This window comes from Pseudorasbora parva, chromosome 22, assembly GCF_024679245.1.
Source record: "Pseudorasbora parva isolate DD20220531a chromosome 22, ASM2467924v1, whole genome shotgun sequence".
NCBI lineage: Eukaryota > Metazoa > Chordata > Actinopteri > Cypriniformes > Gobionidae > Pseudorasbora > Pseudorasbora parva.
This window is the reverse complement of record NC_090193.1, coordinates 28,509,607-28,525,876: the sequence shown is the minus strand read 5'-3', so window position 1 is coordinate 28,525,876 and position 16,270 is coordinate 28,509,607. Positions and strand designations below refer to the sequence as shown.

The 16,270-nt window shown below is 37.7% G+C and overlaps 1 protein-coding gene across 2 annotated transcripts in view; it reads left to right on the top strand.

Annotated features, from left to right (window-relative positions):
* igsf21a (immunoglobin superfamily, member 21a) overlaps positions 1-16,270 on the top strand; it is a 326,928-nt gene that overhangs the window by 129,042 nt on the left and 181,616 nt on the right. For both annotated transcript variants that reach the window (XM_067431041.1, XM_067431042.1), the window contains exon 2: positions 3,480-3,592. In XM_067431041.1, coding sequence (XP_067287142.1) covers positions 3,480-3,592 — 113 coding nt within the window. The remainder of the gene's footprint in view (positions 1-3,479; positions 3,593-16,270) is intronic.

The window sequence follows — 16,270 nt, the reverse complement described above, 5'->3', positions numbered from 1 at the left end:
TTAGAAATAGGGCTTATTCAACTTCTTTCCTACATTTAGATATGTGGGCAAAAGCATTTTTGTCTCAGTGCATGCATTGTTTTATTTTGGCAGGGTAGCTAGCTAGCTTAGCTTAGCATAATGAATGGAATACTATGTTGCCAGCTAGCATCTCCCGTGTAAAAGTTATCAAAAAAAAAAAAAACAACTAGTACAAACAGCGATGCAGATTAAGACTAGTCGATTTCCTAGGCAGATATTTACTATATTATGGAGAAGCACAGCTACTTGGGTGCAGATATTATGGTAAATGGACTGCATTTATATAGCGCTTTTAACAGACCCTATGGCCATCCAAAGCGCTTTACATTTTTGCCTCACATTCACCCATTCATACACCGACGGCGATGTCAGCCATGTAAGGCGCCATCCAGCTCGTCAGGAGCAGCTGGGGTTAGGTGGACACTTATCTTGCTTATGGACACTTCGACATTTGGTCAGGTGGAACCTGGGATTGAACCACCAACCTTTCGGTTTGTAGACAACCTACATGAACCACTGAGCCACTGCCGCCCGATATTATGCAACACATTGCGATCTCTCAACAGCCGGAGGATGAGAGCTGTGATATCTCTGTGCTTAATCTGCATCGCTTTGCACTCATTGTGGATACGCATGCCACATGAAGTAATTAGGTGGGTTTTTTTCAAAAGTTTGATCACTTTTACTCGGGACATGCTAGCTGGCAACATAGGATTCCATTCATTATGCTAAGCTAACGGCGACCCTGCCAAATTAAAACAATGCATGCACTGAGACAAAAATGCTTTTGCCCACATATCTAAATGTAGGAAAGACGTTGAATAAGCCCTATTTCTGAAAACGGTGGCGTGTTCCTTTAAATGGTTTCTAAAAGCTAAAAATGATATGGAATCTTGGGGAAATTCTTGTGTGTTGCTGTCCGTAGCCCTGAAATTGTATTACAGCATTTTTAAAATGAAGAGTAATATCGAATGTGACACATCACTGTTAGGCGGAATAGATATGATGTAAATGTAAAAGATATTTGATTGTAAAACAGCACATCAAGACTGTAATCACATTTTCTGTCGAAAATGCCAATGAATACAGATTTGGGTATTACAATATTTCATTCTCCAGGTAATCATCACTCCCCTAGGGAGCTTTGAAAACCCCATGTTTTTTCAATTTACATCTATATTCAATAGATACGCTGTAGTCTAGTCTTCAATTAAATGTTTTATCTCTTAAGGTAAATGAGCAGATTGGCAGGGAGCACTAAGGAGTTTTTTTTTTTTTTCCCCACTATTAATCCCCCACTAATTTATCCCCCACTATGAGAGACTTAATTTCCCAGCATGCACCGGCATGTAAGATTGGATACCTCCTTATGAAGTGATGTTCCAGATGAACATAAAACACCTGCCGTAATTAACCTCTTCTGTAATAGGAAATTAAGGCATTTGGGGCATATAGGATTTGGTATCATGTTAAAATAAATAATGAACCAAATTTTCCTCACATTGATGTTGTGGATCTCCCTCCTCTTTCGCTGTCTGCGGTAAGAGGACTATTGACTGGTTAGATGGATAGACTGTGCAGTCAGTAGGATCCAGGCCACCTGCTAGGCAGCCAGAGAGAGTGCTCACTAGTGCAGGACGTTCCCATCTTTATCCTAAAGAGGCGAGAGCTCTTCCATTTGTCATTCATGTCTGCAACTAAGCATTTTGATAAATGTGTTTTCAGTGTGTCGGAAATGTGATCAACTTTGTAATTATGATCATTAACTCCTAAAACCGGGAGCACGGATTTGTTTAATCAGAAATCTTCCGAAGATCCCCGTATGCGAGTATGTCTGATGTGGAACAATTTGTTTCCCACAGAATTATTTTGAAATGACGCAAAACTTGTTACAAAGCATTTTAGGACAAGAAAAAAAAGTGTTTTGCAAATAGATAAGGTCAAATAGCATGCATACAATGTTTTGCCATGTGCCACGATGAAGTGCACGTCCACAAAAGCCTGTGTATGAAGTCGCTGGCTAATTGTTTATTATAGTTGTAGCTAGCAGGAGTTAGCTGAAGCGTCAGTTTAATTGTGGGGTGGGACAGCCATAGCCAAGCTGATTTGGAGACAAAATTAAACAGATGGCAAAGTGTCCATGGCTTAAGTGTAATTAATGGAGCAAAGGAAGCTCTCCTTCACACTTCTGAGTGTGTGTGATGTGCTGTTGAGAAGATTTGAGTTAGAGAATGAGGCTCTTGTGAAAAAACTACTTTGTCACTTTGTACTCTTTTATTACGTGTTAAAACTTTTATAATATTTATAAATTATTTTATCTCTTTGATACTAGGGAGATGCAGATCCACTTGAAGAGCCGATCAGAGTTTTGGGGCCTGTTTGTTTTGTGTAGCTTTGTTTTTTATATCTTTGAATATTAGAACAGAATAAATACTATGATTTCTCATTTCATTTTGATTACACAAAATGAGCATAATTTGAGTTCTGCAAACTGAACACACTTAAAGGGATAGTTCGAACAAAAATGAAAATTATCCCATAGTTTACTCACCCTCAAGCTATCCTAGGTGTATATGACATTCTTCTTTCGGATGATAACAATTGAGATATATTAAGCCCAAAAATATATATAAAATATATTCTGGGCTTCCATTCACTGCCATTATAATGCTTGGAAGAGTCAAGACTTTTTTTTTATTTTTATATATAACTCTGATTGAATTTGTCTAAAAAATGTAATTTTTGCATGTAATTTATATAACTATTTTTTAAAAAAATATATAATACTGCATTCATTTCTTTATTTATCAACAAATACACTGTAAATGCATTGAATGTTATGAAAATATTTTTACATGGCTTTAACTCATCAAAATGGCTTTAACTCATTATTCAACTAATAATGTAATTTAAGGAGAAATAACTTAAACATCTAAGTTGGTTGTACTTAAAAAATGTAAGTCAACAACCTTTTTGCGTAATTTTATCTAAAACTTAAGGTGCATCTCAGAAGTGGTATATATTAATAATCTGCGATCTTAATAATGTTGTCTTGAATAAACACTGTTTATTTAGATTTTTTGTATATTTCAATAAGTTATTCATTGCTTATTGTTTATATGTGCATATGTGTTTGTAACCTTGTTATATTCATGATCATAAAACGTGACTCTTTGAGCGACTAAGATTTTGTAGACTTCAGATTCAGCATGACAGACATGCTTTAGTTATTTTGTAAAAGTATTCGTTTCCTTAGAAACAAATGTTTCAATTAGTTTTAATTCATTATATAATCATGCATAATGCTTAATAATATGATACATCATATCATGAAGTGGTCTGGTTTCTGTTAAGCTTTTCAACTTGCACCCTGTGTATCGCCATCTGGCCATTTGGCTCTTTTTTTAAATGTGTGAAAATGAACAAGGTTCCAGTGATGTCTTAATTTGCCTCTGCAGGATATCTGACCGTAACGATAGAGCCCCTGCTACCAGTTGTCGTGGGAGAAACAGTGACTCTAAAGTGCAACTTCAAGACAGATGGAAGACTGAGAGAGATTGTTTGGTACAGGGTAAGTTGCTGCTTTTTGCATATGTGCTAATATTTCACCATTAATGTACTGTTTTTTGTTTTGTTGTTGGTCCTGATTGGACCTGTTTTTGAAATATAACGTGCAATATAAAGTTCAGCCTTTTAAACGGTGTGATTTTGAGGCCATAGAGACGTTCAGTAATAAACATCTCTATGGCCTCAAGATCACACAGTTTAAAAGATCACACAGTTTTCACAAGTTATATTGCAATAATAGGTCCAATCAGATTACAACAAAAACATATTTTAGATATCCAGATAACAGAATACTTGCTTCTTATTGGTCAGCTGCAGCATCACATGGACACATTAACATGGAAACACTATATCTGACTGATCAACGCAACCTGCCGCTACTTTCATGTCTTGCGTTTCGCATTGCAGACTTGCTTGAGCGATCACTCTTGTGTCATACAAATGCAACTGCCACCAATCTATTTTTGTATTTAAAGTGTGAAATGACCTTAGATGCAGATTGTTTTGTAGTTTGTACATACTGTTTTTTTGTTTTTTGTTTTTTTGTGGAAGCATTAAAGGGTTACTTCAGCGATTAGCATATGACTTTGTATCAGTAGAAACCCTGGACCCCCATATCCCCCTGAGACAAGCAATTCATGCAGTTTATTTCTGGAAAAATTCCTCCATTGGCACAAATATCTTCAATTTGCGTCATCTGAGGAATTTTTGGCCAGAGGCTAAAGACTACAGCCAGCAGAGGGAGCCATTTTTGCATGATTTCAACTCGCACGGGGAGTGGGATCGCACTCACAGCTCAGCTCGCAGCTGCAGCCTCAGGCATTCATGCAAGCGGAGCTATACGGAGCAAAGTGAGTGTTTCAATTTCTCAAATTAATTCCTTTAAAAGTTAAGCTTCCAAATGCATGAACTGAAAAGGCACCAGACTGAACGCTGTGAATCTATGCTGCGAGCGCGGACGCCTTTACCTCAGCTGTCATCGTGAGAGCTCATTCATTCCTTGTGACTCTTTAGCTCCGCCCACATGATACGCCTCTAGCTGTTCGGTTTTATTCGGAAAGACTCAGTACAGCGTACGGAGATATGAAGGATGCAGTACTACTCTTATAGGTACTAAAGATTGACATAAAGATTGACAGAAACTGAGTGATTCAGATCAACATATTTCTATATTTGTTAAAACATTGCTTTGTATTTTTGACCATAGAGTGCAATTACACAAACACTTTTTCAGCACCCTTAGTTCTGGGAGTATTTTATCCTATTGGTTTGTTTTCCTTATAGAACCAAACCAAACCAAAGGTGAATCACAACCTTTAAAAGTTTGACTTTAAAAGGATTAAAGGGATAATTCACCCATTACATTAAAATGCTGTAATCATTTACTCACCCTCAAGTTTTTCCAAACCGTTATGAGTTTCTTTCTTCTGTTGAACACAAAAGACGTTATTTTGAAGAATGTCGGTAACCAAGACAGTTGACAAGAGTGTTATTTACTTTTTTATTATTATTATTGATGTCAATGGATATCATGAATGGAGCAGTTGATGGTTTCCATTGACATCAATAATTTACAAAAAATGACTATGAAAGTCAATGGCTCTAGTCAACTCTCTGGTTACTGACATTCTTCAAAATATATTATTTTGTGTTCAACAGAAGAAAGAAACTCATACTGGTTTGGAACAACTAGACGGTGAGTAAATGATGACTAAATGTTCCATTTTTGGGTGAACTATCTCTTTAATGAAGGAAATAACTAAAGTGCTTTATGGGACTGTGGTGGGTGCTAAAGTGTTTTGTTAAGATTTGCTTGTTGTGATTCTCTGATTAGTAGAGATTTTTCTGCCAAAATCAATATTGTTATATTGTTAAACATGATTTCTTTAAAATAAGTTGAAATAACACAGGCTGATGACTTCGACAAAAGCATACACCACTGATTAACAACCACATAGCTCACAGTAGGTCTATCTTCAACAGTTTAAAAGGGATAATTAAAAACCAATTCCTCTATAGAGAAAATGAATGGGATGGTAACTTCCAGAACCCGACTGTTGGACTTGTGTATTTGTATCTACTAAGTGTTTAGGAATTTTTACAGTTCTATTAGTTGTTTATCGTGGCACATGAATACTTCATCTTTAATATTCATCTGGTCATGATGGCCGTGTCTTAATGGATCCCAGCTGGATGCTTCACATTTTATAACCCACTATTAGCATATTGCAAAGCAATGAGCGAATGGATTATTTAAGAATTTTTGCAAAATATATTTCTGAATAAGTAATACTGTATAGCAGCATAAATTGCATATGAAATATATATGAATAGACTGCCTTAATGTAAAATCTGTATAATGTAGTAAAATCAATATAGGCAAAACTCATAGCCGTATATCAATATACAAACGCTGTGATCTAATCATGGGCAAATGGTTGAGATCTGTTTAAGAGCAAAATGCTGTCTTTGATTCAACCTTCTGTTCACAAATGCGACACATCTACTGTCTCCAGACTTGTCTTTGCAAATGCTGACCTTTCCAGACAGAACAAAAAGAGATTAATAGCACTTTACATATTAGCTATAGTCTCATACATCATACTGAACGGTTAGACAGTCCCACTGAATCAGTATAGGTTCCAGGAAGCTTGTTTGTTGGTACAAGGTCTCTCCCCTGCATGATTGGCTGTTTATTGCCCAGATGAAAGTTAACTTTGGTGGGGTTTTTGACAGGGAAAAAAAAAGTTATGAACAATTGTGAATGCATTTTTTATAAAGGTAATATTCAATTCCTAATTCACATCCTCAGAGTTATATGCCTGTGGAAATAGCAAAAAGCTCAGCCCTTTTTTTTGCGACAGAACACGTCCGCGTGATAATGAATGGATGCAAAGCACGCATATCTGATTGGCTTAACAGTTGAGGAGAAATGTCTATTTGCACATTGACAACCGCAATTTGAGGGAAATGTCTCTGCGGGCAGAGCTGTCAAAATCGCCTATTGGCGTCTGATCAAAACCGCAAGGTGGTAATATGAACCAACCCGCTGTCTCCTATGACTGCTGATCATCATAGGGCCTAATACATTATAAATCAATTATCTACACTTGGCTGCCAAAGCTTTTTTAATCTCAGGTTTTTATTTGACTAAACTGTCGACTTCTCATTTTTTGCTTTTATACGAAATGTAACCGTGGTTGATATCCACCTTTGGGATTTACAATATCTAATCAACCGCTCTGGCGGGTGACACAGAGGCTGTTTGAATAAAAGATCGCAGCTGTGGGTTGTTCATTACGGGGACGCTGTTATCTTGACGGGCCCAGTTTGAGGGTTTTGTAATTCACACCATGGCGCGACTTCTCCTTTAAGATTCTCTGTCGGGCTGAGGGGCTTCCTCCGCTGCTCAGATAAAGGATATTGCTATGGAGAGGCTCTTTAACCAGCGCTGCCAAAAAGCACTCATGCCAAATTGAGGATTGTTGCCTGATTGGAGGATTCGTTTTCGTCTTAATAGCTGCCTCTGCTTTAGGTCCATGACAACAGCAAATCAAGTTTCGAGTGTGCATTTTAATATCCACTGGTGTTTTACATGCATAATATGTGAGGAATGGAAAGCTAGTTCAAACTGCTTCAACAAAACACAACAATTGTTAGATTATGGTGTTTGTTGAGGCAATGCCAAAAATTAATTATATCACAGAATTTTTAAAGTGCTCCATTATGCTTTTCCGAATATTCCCTTTCATGCAGTGTGTAATATAGCTGTTTGCGAATGTAAGCGTTCTGCAAAGTTGTAAAGTCGAAAGCGCATAATAAATAACCACCTAAATGGGAGTAATTTGAATCCCACTTTGTTACAGCTACTCGTCACCGTGTCTATTAATGCAGACAGTCTGTTACTACTTTAAGCACTGATGAAAGATGAAACCAGATTTGTTTTACAAACTTTAGTGTTTCATCAGTCATTTATCTTAGTGCTCGACTAACATAGCGGCATTATTAAAACACTTCCCACATGTGCACCACAATAAATTAGACATATACACGTGATGTTGGTTTGTTGATGGACACACACTTGTTAATGCAGCTGGTGAGGATATAGCTGCAACATCTCATGATGAATGTCAAAATGACTACTGAATCACTGAGAAATGTCCTGCTCAAGTTGTCCATGCAATGGAGGTTCGAGTAACTAGTTTTTCCATCTGAACACATTGTGTTTGTCTTTAAATGAATTAAATTGTAACTAAAAGTTTCGTAAAAGATATTCAACTATCACATGCAAAACATGTAAACTTCACATAAGGCAGTTTTCTGCATTAACTTCTATGTTTTTACTCCAGTTTGTTGTTGAAATATAATAATTTATACACTGTTCATTTTCATGACAGATTTATGTAAACCTATATATTAAATAACCAAGCCATCACTAACAGGTTAAGTAGAATCTAATGAATATATAGGCTAATATAGGTCATGTATTTAGTGAAAGATTACATTTTTCTTGTGAAATAACCAGCTGTAGACACTGAATGACTTCTGAAGTAAATGTAATGCTACTTGACATTGTTAACAAGCTGTTTTATTGACGTCTTTCCACTGTTGAAATGCTGATTGAGGGATTACATTACATATGATACGTTTCAGTAAGTTAATATATCCTCAACATACCTTCAGATGTTAATTCATGTTTATTCTTTGACTAGGAAAAGATGTTCACTCGCGTGCCGCGCTGCCGATTGAACTGAAGCGCCTATCTGTCAGGAAACATTAAAGAGCGTCATAACGGCATTTATCGCTTGAATTTTGTGATAAAATGGTTAGAATACTTAATATGTTCATGTGGGAACTCAGATTTGAAGTATGTTCTGTGCGTAAAACAAGCCTACTGTTAACTGTTAAAGATTGCATTCAGATACAAACACTTGTACCGTCACACCCCTTATACTGAATGACTCTTTTTAATTGAACTTTTTTTATTATTATTTGCACATAAGGTAATACAATGATTTCAAATCTTTAAATCAATAATTGATGCATTTATTTGAGAAAAAATGCATTCATTACTGTACATTACCCCTTACAGTATCGGATTTTTGTGAGGCTGGAACTTGAAATTGGAAAATGTAAAGAGTTCAAGTGCTGCATGATGTTAGCAGAAAATGCTTTTCTTTTATTCATTTAAATAGATTCCCTCAGGTTTATAATGTTCCTGAGCACAGACGTCAGAGTCCTGGAGGAACCCACCTACCACATTCACCATATTAGAAGTTAAAGTATTAATGCAAATAGTGCATATGCATGAACGCATCTTCAGTAAGTGCGATGTTGCAAAGAGGCTTTAATTAACACATATATGTCCATATTTTCCAGTGAGACCACTGGCATGGGCTTTTATAAAACTACAGACAGACCATTGATGCCTCGATAATGCACCATGCTAAAAATAGACCTAGAAATCACTTTGAAGTTATTTTATGTTACGCCCATGGAGCTGGGAGCAAGCTTAGAATGCTGGGAAGGCCCATGGAGAATTTTCCTCAATGAAACGCCTGGCAGTTCATCTCACGTTGTGCTTGTACTGATTATGTCATTCTAATGAAGAGATAGCCTCGGCCCCGTCCCACCGGGGAGCTCGACGGTGACGGCTGCTAACGCTGAGTTTCCGCATGACTGCCTGTTGAGTGCCACTCTGAATTACCTATGATCTTACCAGATTAACCCTCTCTTGCTCATTACTCTTCAGAGCGCAGGTTTACACGTGCCGGGCAGCGCTTTGCACCCAGTAGAGGGAGTTTAACACCCGTTTGCCCTCAGGACTCATGTGGCTTGCGCCATTATTTTCCACTTAAGGGTTTGCTGCCATAGGCCATGCAGAATAAATAGGCCAGCATTAGAAAAATCTTATTCTTTTTTTTTTTTGTCAGCATGTACACTGTAAAAAACTATTTTTCAAAGTTGTATATAAAACAAAGATTGACTAGAAAATACCTTTTTTATTCTTCTTTTTTGTTGTTGTTGCATTTAATTCAATGTCACTTCCCATCTCTTTGTAGTTCAGTGTAAATTTTCTGTAAAGTAAAAATTATTTCTATACCATTTGTTTCTCTCTCTTCAGTGTACTCTTATTTTTAAAGGGATAGTTCACTCAAAATGGTGTGTTTGTTTCTTCAAAAGTGTGTTTGTTTCTTCAGTAAACACAAATGAAGATTTTTAACTTTTTAAAACTGTCGCTTGTATAATGCAAGTCAATGGGGTGTATTTCTATGAGAGTCGGAATGAGAGTAAAAAACACATAGACATACAAATCCATATTAAACCCTGCGGCTCGTGGCAACACATTGATGTCTTAAGACATGAAACGATCTGTTTCTGCGAGAAACCGAACAGTATATATGTTTTTTTTATACTTCATATCAGACTAATCTCATCTAGCATTCCTAAAGCCATTCCCAAAACATGGCACAATCATATTATATATATATGATGAGGCATGAGGCAGACGAATGAGGCATCTATGTACATATATCTATGATCGTGCCCTTCTTCGGCGGAAGTAAATGCATTGGGAGGACTGGGTGAAATTCGTCTGATATTAGAAAAAAACAAAACATAAATACTATTCGGTTTCTCGCAGAAATTGGTACGTGTCTTAAGACATCAATGTGTCACCACAAACCACAGGGTTTAATATGGATTCGTATGTCTGTGTGTTTTTTTACTCTTATAGTGACTCTCACAGAAAAAAAAGAAAGAAAAAAAAACATTGACATGCATTATGCGAACAACAGTTGGAGATAAAAATCTTCATTTGTGTTCTACTGAAGAAACATTTTGGATGCCCTGGGGGTAAGCAGATACACATAAAGTTTTCATTTTTGGGTGAACTATCCCTTTAATAAGTAACAGGCTTCACTGAAATAGTGGTTTAAAAAACTTCTGATATTGCAGAGCCATCAACATAATGCATTTTCAAGGTGAGCCTTCATTGAAAAGCTGCGAATATCACCCAGCAACATCTCAGAAAGCTCATTTTTGTCTTTCAAAGTAAGGTCAACCTTAAACTCTCATGTGCACATCTTTGGCATTCTGGCACCAGCTCCGCTCTAATATTCCGGACACTATGGTTGGTCCCCCAGCTTAGTTTGTAGCCCACGTCTTTCGCAAATCTCATTACCAGTATTGACACTGAAGCACACCATTACAGTATGCAAATTACTTTGCTCTTGGCAAGATAATGCAGCTTTAAGGAGTGGAGGAGTGTGCAGATTAACACGCCTGTCTTTCGGACCACCATAACGGAATGCTACCTCAAACGCTTTCTTTTTGTTTGTTAGCGTTATATGTGCTGTCAACCGCACAGGACCTCTTGACCCAGAGGTGGCGATCTCAGATTGAATAACAAAGCGATTTCTCAACATTAAACCTGCCAGGCACCTCATTCGGATTCCTGGTTTGAGAAATTCCTACACTTGGTTGCTATAGTAACAGAAGTGTTGGATGGAGTCTGTGCATTCTCACTTTGTGTAGTTGGTGCACTCCTGTGAGGCTCCCACACGCCACTCTTTCTGCTATTTTAGAAGCCCTTGTGTAATTGTGTCATGCAAATTTGCTTCTCGGCGGGAAAAAAAGCACTGTAGTTTTTGCCGAGAGTTGCACGGCGTAGCTAAAAATATTGTTTTCTGGATATTTTTACCCTCCCACGACACTAAAGAATCTAGATTGCTTTGTGAAGGCGGTGCTTTATGCTGTGTAGGCTGTCTGAGGTGAAGGCTGTGAAAACAATGTGATTATTTGGGTTTTCGTTAAAGCTTCAGATGAAGGTGAAGATGACCTACGTAATGATGGGGAAGATGCCGTTTTAATCATTCAACAAGGATTGAAATACCCTGGATGTTGCACAAGTAGCAAATGATTACCAAGTAACAGGCTTATGAGGGTAATACAGCATATAATAATAATCAAACAAATGGTCCACGTAATGGTTTGATGTCCTCTGATATTTACGCTGAACATGGCTCTGAAAAGCTTTGAATCAGTATTCAGATGTAAAAATAAAAAGCAAAGATAGTAACTTCTTTATACCTAGTGCAAATCCACACAAAGAAAACTCTCCAGAGCAAGTGATGCTCTAAATGTAATGTTGCTGTCTAATGAGCCCCTAAAAGACCGATTTTGCTTAGAGAATTACTGCTACTGAGATTGTTATCATTGAAATTAATAAAAAAAATAAAAAAATGTCTTCTCAATTCGTTTTTTAAAGTCCTCTACTTTCGTTCAATTAAACGTACTGTGCTTTTTGCAGAATAAATGGTGTGAATATAAAGAAATTAATTAGAAAACTTGCACTCTATACCAGAATGGTTTAATATTCCACACATAAGCTGTGTCCCATTAAATGACATGGGTTTTTAAAGGGAAACGATGACCATCCTATCAATTTCAGTTGTTTCTCAGTTGACTGATTAGTTTGTTTTGAAGTGTCCTTTTCTTTATGTATTTTGGTGTTTCTTTATTTTGCAAGCTAACAGCATGCTGCACATACCACTACACATGTGCCCCCTTTTATGCTGGTTAGTCTTTTTTTAAAGTGTGCCATTTATTCTGAATTGTCAACAGCCATTTCTCCAGTCTTCAGTGTCTCATGATCCTTCATCGTTTTTCATTGTTTTTAACCCAAGTATTTGGTAAATATAGGACAGAATACATGTTGGGTTAATTTTACCCAGCAAATTGGGTTGTTTTATTTAACCCAGCATAGTGGGTTGATACATTTTTACTGTAATACAAGCTTATTTTTTATTTATTTTTTACTTCATATATTAATTAATGTTTAGAGATTCATTTAAAACCTTGTGCGCACTGGGACGATTATCGCACGCTTATCGCCAGTGGTTTTCAAGGCATTTCTTTTTTCGATGTGTCTTCATACCCTGTCAATTTTCACTGGCCAATGCGTGAAGTGAGCATGCAAATTCATTCCCTTACTCATACTCGTTTTTTAGCAATCATTGTGTGCTCAAGACCAATTTGCGCTTGAGCGCCACCAGGTCATGTTTTTCTGCACTGTAAAAATTCAGATCTCCAATTGAAAATTTTCCAGTGACTGATCACATCTACATTTTTTAGTTGGCAGAATTTAATTTCTTCAATTCACAGAAATTCATTTTGGCCAACAGAAAAATTGACGTGATCAGTCACTAGAACATGTTCAATTGGAGACATTAATTTTTTTATTTTTACAATGTGTAACAGATCCAGGCACGTGAATTAAAGCGGCAATCACATTGGTCGGCCAGTTTTTAACGCGATGCAGCACACCAAAAAAAAAAGAAAAAAAAAAGGCATTTAAAAAAATAATAATAATAAAGTTTTTGTGGGCACACTTACATTGGTGGTTTGTTTAGTCACAAAGCATTAAAGCTACATTGTAACTTTTCTGCCCGCTAGAGGGCGCCTATTCAGAACAAAGGTGTAGTGTGATGACGCCATGTTTGAGCTCAGAATCTCTGGACATGTGTTCTTCACCTCACAGCCGGTGGGGAAGAATCGAGATAGGACTCGGGCAGAAATCATGTTGATGGATGTGGTTATTAACATGACTGTAAAATGAAGCAGAGCAGGACTGAGTGTTGTGGAGCTGAGCAAGGCCGCTGGAGCGATTGTTGCCAAACACACGGTTCGTGAGCAACTGGATTTTATTATAACGAGACAGTTATGACGCCATTTCCCCTTTTCTGGTCATGATTATGAGGTAACGCAGCTGTGTTTATCATATTAGATACACTTAAGTGTGTCTAATTGATGTTATGACGTTACTCTGTGTGTTCGCTCAGCGGCTGCTGTGACACTTGTTCACACTGCTAAGAGTAAAGCGTTTCTGCCAAATAAAACCGGAAACCGAGGGTAACGCAGATATGACGAAATTGACAGCAACTCATTCTTATATATATATAAATACATGTGTGTGTGTGTGTGTGTGTGTGTGTGTGTGTGTGTGTGTGTGTGTGTGTGTATGTGGCTTTTAATGCATATTGGCAGCATTTAGCTTGTTTAACAAATATTAGAAGTAAAAATGTATCATTTAGAAGTAATAAAAGTGTAATCGACCAGTCTCACCACAACGGCTCTGGGACTCGTGTTGGAGCTTGCATAATGTTCAGCGGGGGAAGTCAGACCACCACTCTGCTTTTGACTCATAGCCTAAATTTTCTGTGACTGACTTCATAACCATTACATAAACAATCAGTGTACAGTTCTGAGTACATATTTTAACATCCTAAGTATTTATGTTCTATATCTTTTTGAATAAAATCACTCAGGCATCAGGCATTTCCATCACACGAAAAAAAGACACTCACATCGCACCCCTGTATGTTGCTTTGCATAAAATCAAACAATATAAAGACCAATAAAAAATTTTTTTTTTTGACACAAACCTGTTTTTACCAAAGACATGAACCAATTTGACGGCGATGCACTGCTCTATCCTAAAGAGAGATTACAAAAAGCCTGTGATAAATAACTCAACCCTGGGTTATGTCTGATTTAGGATCCATGTAGCACAAAAATACCAGAAAAACACGGAAAAAATAACCCCAAAAGGCTGCACACAAACATTTATAAATATAGCAAAATAAACTGATTCCTCTCTGGAGAAACGATCAGTATTTCCGCGGTGTAAATACCGAATCCGCCATGATGCAAGCGCAACTGGCTTTTAAAGGGAATGGGAGATGAGACTCTGTTTATTGTTTTATTGCACGCTATACCCAAAACGCACCCATGACTCATTAAGAGGACCCTTTTGGGCTATGTGTCCGGTGCGCCGACCGTTTTTTCTGTCGTTAAACTTTTACGTTAACACGTAAAAGTGTATTCAGACAGGCCCTATAATTTCACCTGAGCCATGCTATTCAGACCACGCACTAAAATAGAGCCCGCTATTTCTATTGTGTCACTAGACACTCCTCCGCTATAAGTAATAAGTTGTTTTTTACATGACATTGAAGACATCATCGGTCTCAAAACAGATTTTCTAAATCCATCTTGCTACCACAGGATGATCAAACAAGGCTGTGTTTACTGAGCGATTAGGAGTGGATCAAAGGCTGATTGTGACATTTGCATTCGAATAGGAAAGAGATTTTCATTCAGGACAACATTGTCATAACCCCCTGCCAAAAGCGTGCTTTCTTCAGGAATATGGAGAGGAAAAAAAAGTGGAGATAGTTTTTTTTTTTTTTTTTTTTTAAGAGTCAAATTCACCTTGAGTGCTATTTTTTTTGCTTTGTCACACTGCAGTTTAGGGAGAAAGTTTTCTCAACGCAAAGCACATCCGGGAGAGAGACGGCGTCTGTGTCTTTGTTCAGAAGAATCAAATGTTCTGCCATTGCTGCCATCTAGATTTTTTTTTTTCAAACCCTCAGTAAGAATTTCTATTGCTCTTTTTTGAAGCACCCAGAACAAAACTTCCTGGACTTGATGTACATCTGAAAGGTTCAGCGATGTGGCCTTTGCCATTTGAAAGAGGCAACAGCTTGGAGAGGGCTGATTGTGCCAGTGAAGTGCACACCGAGTTGATTTTAGAAAGGGGTTTACATATGCACTATGCTGCACTCCGAAACACAATTTTACCAACAGATGCCAGCAGGAACCAACATGTTGAATAGGTGGGGAAAAGGCTGCAGTTAGAGTAGTTCTCCACCCCAGTCAAAAGAACAAGAACAAATTTAGTGGACTAAACGTAGCACATTTAAATAGCTTTAAAAAAGTCTGTCAGCGCACAAAGAAAAAAAGTTTAACATCAATTTAGCAACTTTGGGGCCATGCGGGGATAGCTGTTTTTTTTTTTTTCACAGCTGGCACAAATTGTGGTAACTCTAAGTGGTTTTGACAGCTGGGAATCAATCTCGGAAAATGGTCATTACTGTCGAAATGAAGCGTCTCTCTTGCCCTTTGTGACTCCCCGTCCTCCAGTGGCCCAAAGTTTTGAGCTATACGGCCGCTGCTGCTCGTCCTGCGCTTATCTTCACTGTGCGGACCACGGCTATTTGGGTCAGCTGTGGCAGAGGAGAAACAATTAAAGAAACTTCCCTCTCCTCCTCTGGGTATAACTCTTTGTGCGGAAAGATGGGTTTTGTAATAGATTTTTGTCGGTGTAAAATGAGACGCTGACCTCTGAGTCCGCCAAGCTCAAAGGCATCTGGAGAGGCGAGGGCAGCGCTGTCCCCATGGGCTCGGAGCAATATTAATTCTACCCATCACTCTGCGTGATGATGTTAGTCATGCTCCTGATAATGAAAAAAACACATCCGTGCCATCACTAAAAAAGCTTTTAAAAGCATGATTGGTTTCCGAACAATTATGGCACGTTGAGCAGGAAGCCGAACGGCACAGACAAATGGCTTTGTCCGTGTTTGTTTTGGCTTTTATATGTCCTCAGCAATGTGTTTAATTGTGTATGGATTCATATAAATAGATCTGAATTTTGCATCAACTCCTCTTGGACTGACACCCATCGTTACTGGACACATGGAAAAAGAATGTTTTGTTGATTTTATCCGTTTTTTCCCCTTATTGTTGCAGTTTGCTCCAGCATGATCTGCTTGTTTGGGCATTGCTCTTCATCTCTTATTCTGTTTAGAGTTGTGAATTGCAGATGTGCTGATCTATA